The following is a 5,345-nucleotide window of genomic DNA, read 5'->3' on the forward strand; positions in this document are numbered from 1 at the left end:
TTTTTTTTTTTTTTTTTTTTTTTAATTAGTTTTAGATCTACATTAAGCTCCAAGTTTCACTTGCCTAGTTTGGGAAAATTGGATGAGATTCTTATCAAAATTTTCATTGAGGTTGTTAGGCCTATCTTAATCATCTACTATATTAATCACCACAAATTGTTAAATGAACTTCGTAGATGAATAAATCTTAGCTTAGCTAGTTACGAGAGACATAAACCTAAAAGTACTTGAATATAATTAACTGCTTCCAATTTATTTAGACTGTACAAATGAAAATTTAGTAACTCTAATTGATTATTAAAAACTAAATAATGTTTGAGAGAGGATTAATATCGAATTAGCAATACTCTCCCCATGAACATTATCATTCTTAACATTTGCATCACAGTTTTTCTTTATCTTGGTTTCCTAATGGCGGATCTATTAAGGGGAAAGGGGGTTCAATTGACCCCCCCATTCATATTGAAATTAAGATTTTTTGTATAGAAATATGGTAAATAATAGACTTTGACACCCCTAAACAGGGTTCAATCCTCCTTATGACACAGGTAAAAATATTTGCTGGGTCTACCTTCCTATAGGTCACTCCTAAAAATAACGTTTAGGTTTTTTTTAGTTCTTTACAATCCAAAATGGTTACTTGATTAACTTTCTCGTTTAGTTCTTTGCTTATATATGCTTCGTTAATATTGGTATTAGTTGTCACTGATCCATAAAACAGACAAGTACAAATACTAATGAGTTTATAAAGAAACAACATTCGAAAATTGATCACAAATGCATATGTGTTGAAGGACTTGTTATGGTGACTACTTATGGCATTGGCTTGTATTGATAAGAGTAAGACTTTGCAGATCAGGTACGTGCACATATCTGCCCACAACTGTTGCAGGTCCGGATGTGGTGTTGGGGTCTTGTCAGGGATAGATCCTCACCCTAAAAAGAAGCCCGGCCCAGGAAAAGCCCACAATAACTCTCCTAAGGAGGAAGGGTATTTTGGTTTTTTTGGAAGGACGAACCGACACGATTCCTTATAAAGGGCAGGCGTACGGCCTTCGAAGCGGGGATCGTGGAAAAGGCAAGAGAGTTCGTCTGGCAAGTACAAGTTCCAACCCATCCAGCAAGAGTCGACGAGCTCACAGCTCGTCCTTTACGCCCATCCATTAAGTTGTGTTGTAATCCGTCTTTTGTGCCTCGGCACCGATTAAATAGAAGAGAACTTCGACCTCCTTTTACCGAAGTAAAACACTCTAATTGTAACCGATTTGGACATCAACAGGTTTCTCACTCAAGTATGTTTTTATTGTCGTAAGCTCTGTCGCTGTCACGGCGTTATGGTTTTTCTTGCGAAGAAAAAGTAGTTGGAGTTTTTATTAATGGGCTTTATATGTAAGCCCAATTAATCAAACCCTAAATCTCAGTCCTTCATAAAAGAAGCCCAAAACGACAAAACCCCGTTTCGATTTTTGACGTCTTCGTTTTTACTTCAAAGCAACAAAAGCTCCCGCCGCCGCCGTATTCACGACCACCGTTCCCTAGGTTTTGAGCTTGAAACCCTAAGTTTCTGGCTTTTAAAATTTTAAACCTATTTAACTCTCAAGTTTGTGTCTTTCTCACTTGATTCTGATTTTGTCTATTCTGTAGCGAAAGAGTTTGCGAATTCATGAACACCCAAATGGAAGAACCAGAGACGCTCGGCAAAAGAAAAGTAGCTGAAAGCTCAAAACTTGCTGATGAGTCTCCAACGCCTGAACCAACGACGAAGCGTAGAAGCCTTAAACGTGCTTGTGTACATGAAGTCGCTGTTCCCAACGATTATACACCAACGAAAGAGGAGACGATTCATGGGACGCTTGATAATCCTGTCTTCAATGGAGACATGGCCAAGACCTATCCTTTTCAGCTCGACCCTTTTCAGAGCGTATCTGTAGCTTGCTTAGAGAGGAAAGAGTCGATTTTGGTTTCTGCCCATACTTCAGCTGGTAAAACTGCAGTCGCTGAGTATGCTATTGCAATGGCGTTTAGAGATAAGCAGAGGGTTATTTATACTTCACCCTTGAAAGCTTTGAGTAATCAGAAGTATAGAGAATTGCAGCATGAGTTTCAAGATGTTGGTTTGATGACTGGTGATGTTACTCTCTCACCTAATGCTAGTTGTTTGGTTATGACAACAGAGATCCTGAGAGCCATGCTTTATAGAGGGTCTGAAGTCTTGAAGGAGGTTGCTTGGGTTATCTTTGATGAGATTCATTACATGAAGGATAGGGAAAGAGGAGTTGTTTGGGAAGAGAGTATTATTTTCTTGCCACCTGCTATTAAGATGGTTTTTCTTTCAGCCACAATGTCGAATGCTACTGAATTTGCAGAATGGATATGTTATCTGCACAAGCAGCCATGTCATGTTGTGTACACAGATTTTAGGCCAACTCCTTTGCAGCATTATGCTTTTCCTGTCGGTGGGAGTGGACTGTACCTTGTGGTTGATGACAATGAGCAATTTAGGGAGGACAATTTTAGTAAGATGCAGGATACTTTCCCGAAACCGAAATCTGTTGACGGGAAAAAGAGTGCAAACGGTAAATCAGGTGGTAGGGGTGCTAAAGGTGGAGGTGGACCTGGTGATTCTGATGTTTACAAAATTGTTAAGGTATGTATATTGTTTATGGATATCATACATTGCTGCTTGTGGTGCTGAGTTCTACTATATCCACTTTTTCATGTTGTAAGGTTGGCATTTTATGAATGTGGATTTTGGAATTTTTGTTGCATCAAACCGCTCTATAAGTTTTAGTTCAAGTGTCTCCAAACTTTGCTTATGCCTGTGAAGTTCTACTTTACTTCTTTTGAGATGGTACCAATAGTGTAGATTCAGGGCTCCAGTTATATATTAAATCTTGTCTGTTGTTGCAGATGATCATGGAGAGAAAATTTGAACCAGTCATCATCTTCAGCTTCAGTAGAAGAGAGTGTGAACAGCATGCATTGTCAATGTCAAAACTTGATTTTAATACAGATGAAGAGAAAGAGATTGTGGAACAGGTGTTCACTAATGCTATTCAGTGCTTGAATGAGGAGGATAGATCTTTACCTGCCATTGAACTGATGTTGCCACTGCTGCAACGTGGTATTGCTGTCCATCATTCTGGTCTTCTTCCTGTCATCAAGGAATTAGTGGAGCTGCTTTTTCAGGAAGGACTTGTGAAAGCACTTTTTGCCACAGAAACTGTAAGATGTTTTGGGACTAATTTGTCTTTTCAGTTTGTTGAACTAATGTTAAACTCTCTGTTATACTAATTTATGACTATTTCTTAAACGCAACCGTTGTATCAGTTTGCTATGGGTTTGAACATGCCCGCAAAAACTGTAGTGTTTACTGCTGTGAAGAAGTGGGATGGTGACAGCCATCGTTACATTGGCTCTGGTGAATATATTCAGGTGGGTTGTAATTAGATGACACTAGTAGTTAATTCAGTGAAGTGGCAGAAAATGATTTTGTAGTAATTTTCTTATCATATTGAATGCCTGTAGATGAGCGGCAGGGCTGGACGTCGTGGAAAGGACGAACGTGGCATCTGCATTATTATGATTGATGAACAGGTAATTTTATCAGTAATTTTGGTGGCTTACAGTTACATTGATTACCAGCGTAACCAGTTCTTCCCATCCGGAATACCTCGATTCATCTCTCTCTGCGTATAATAGTTATGTGCACAGCATACTATATGCACCAAAAAATTGTAGCCTTTATACTGTCTTGGAAGAGGATTGATTCAAGATAATTATCTTTTGTTTTCTCCAATCTCTTAGATTTTGTTTATGGTGTTATTCAACAGATGGAGATGAATACACTCAGGGACATGATGTTGGGCAAACCAGCCCCGTTGCTTAGTACTTTTAGGTTGAGTTACTACTCAATTTTGAATTTATTGAGTCGTGCCGAAGGACAATTTACTGCTGAGCATGTTATAAGGCACTCGTTCCATCAATTCCAGCATGAAAAGGTAGCTGTTGGATGCTATTTCTTTCGTTCTCTCTAAATTATATCTACAATTGTGTTATGCTAATTTACGCTAGTGTTCCAACCTCAGGCTTTACCAGATATTGGGAACAAGGTTTCCAAACTTGAAGAGGAAGCTGCCATCCTTAACGCTTCTGGAGAGGTGCTCTCAGGACTTTCTAGTCTCACGTCTGTAAAATTATTTGGGTCTGTTCTCACCTTTTTATTTTTCTTCAGGCGGAGGTTGCTGAATATCATAAGCTACAACTTGACATAGCTCAACATGAAAAGAAACTTATGTCAGAAATAATAAGGCCTGAAAGGGTGCTTTGTTTTCTTGAAACTGGTCGGCTGGTAAGGTCTCATAAATTTCAGACACTTGGTTAAATCCTAGAGATATTGAGTCATTGATTCCAGTCTGCAGCCTGCAAATGGTAGATTGGTTGCTTTCTTAGTCCTCCTTATATTAGAAAGAGAAAAGTTACATTGTAAAGCTTGTTTTTGCTTCATTATTGATGATTACATTGTTAAGTTCTCATCTATTAGCAGACAAGGATAGTTAGTAACCAAGTTGTACCATACACTTTTTCTCACTAGCTATGCGTCATAGGTTGTACTTAGATCGTTACAGGTAATCATCTTCATATTGTTTAACTTAAAATATGAATGCCCTCATTCTGTTCCCTTCTGTTATGACAAAAGTTTCGTTCATGGGTTGGACAAATATCTTACAGCTATATTCAGGGGGATGTGTATCGTATATGAATGCAGTTCATGACAGTAAGTTTTTAATATAACAGGAGCTTCATAGTAACTTACTGGGGAAGTGTTATGTACAGGTTAAGATTCGAGAAGGTGGAACAGACTGGGGTTGGGGAGTTGTAGTTAATGTTGTTAAAAAATCTTCAGTTGGAACTGGTTCGGCTTCTTCAAATGGTGGCGGATATATAGTGGATACACTACTTCATTGCACTACTGGTCTTAGCGAAAATGGTGCAAAGCCAAAGCCATGCCCTCCCCGTCCTGGGGAAAAGGGTGAGATGCATGTGGTGAGCACACTTTCATTGCCACAGAACTTGCATGATATTCTATTTGCATGAGTAAGTGGAGTTTTTTGACAAATTTTTCTTGTCTTTTTTAGGTTCCTGTTCAGCTACCCTTGATTTCTGCTTTGAGCAGACTAAGGGTATCAGTTCCTTCTGATCTTCGGCCAGTAGAAGCAAGACAGAGCATACTACTTGCATTAGAGGAGTTGACAAATCGCTTCCCTCTAGGGTTCCCAAAACTCCATCCAGTCAAGGTTTCTTTTTAAGCTGTTCAAGTAGTGCTATCTTCGATGAAAAGCTTT

General features: G+C 38.9%; 1 protein-coding gene across 1 annotated transcript in view; it reads left to right on the forward strand.

Annotated features, from left to right (window-relative positions):
• The window catches only part of LOC104747232 (DExH-box ATP-dependent RNA helicase DExH10), a 7,380-nt gene continuing 3,478 nt past the window's right edge, over positions 1,444-5,345 (forward strand). The window contains exons 1-10 of the mRNA XM_010468832.2: positions 1,444-1,539; positions 1,645-2,647; positions 2,911-3,225; positions 3,331-3,435; positions 3,529-3,597; positions 3,834-4,001; positions 4,089-4,160; positions 4,235-4,351; positions 4,837-5,046; positions 5,139-5,297. Coding sequence (XP_010467134.1) covers positions 1,664-2,647; positions 2,911-3,225; positions 3,331-3,435; positions 3,529-3,597; positions 3,834-4,001; positions 4,089-4,160; positions 4,235-4,351; positions 4,837-5,046; positions 5,139-5,297 — 2,199 coding nt within the window. The 5' untranslated portion in view covers positions 1,444-1,539; positions 1,645-1,663. The remainder of the gene's footprint in view (positions 1,540-1,644; positions 2,648-2,910; positions 3,226-3,330; positions 3,436-3,528; positions 3,598-3,833; positions 4,002-4,088; positions 4,161-4,234; positions 4,352-4,836; positions 5,047-5,138; positions 5,298-5,345) is intronic.

This window comes from Camelina sativa, chromosome 15 (assembly GCF_000633955.1).
Source record: "Camelina sativa cultivar DH55 chromosome 15, Cs, whole genome shotgun sequence".
Lineage (NCBI taxonomy): Eukaryota > Viridiplantae > Streptophyta > Magnoliopsida > Brassicales > Brassicaceae > Camelina > Camelina sativa.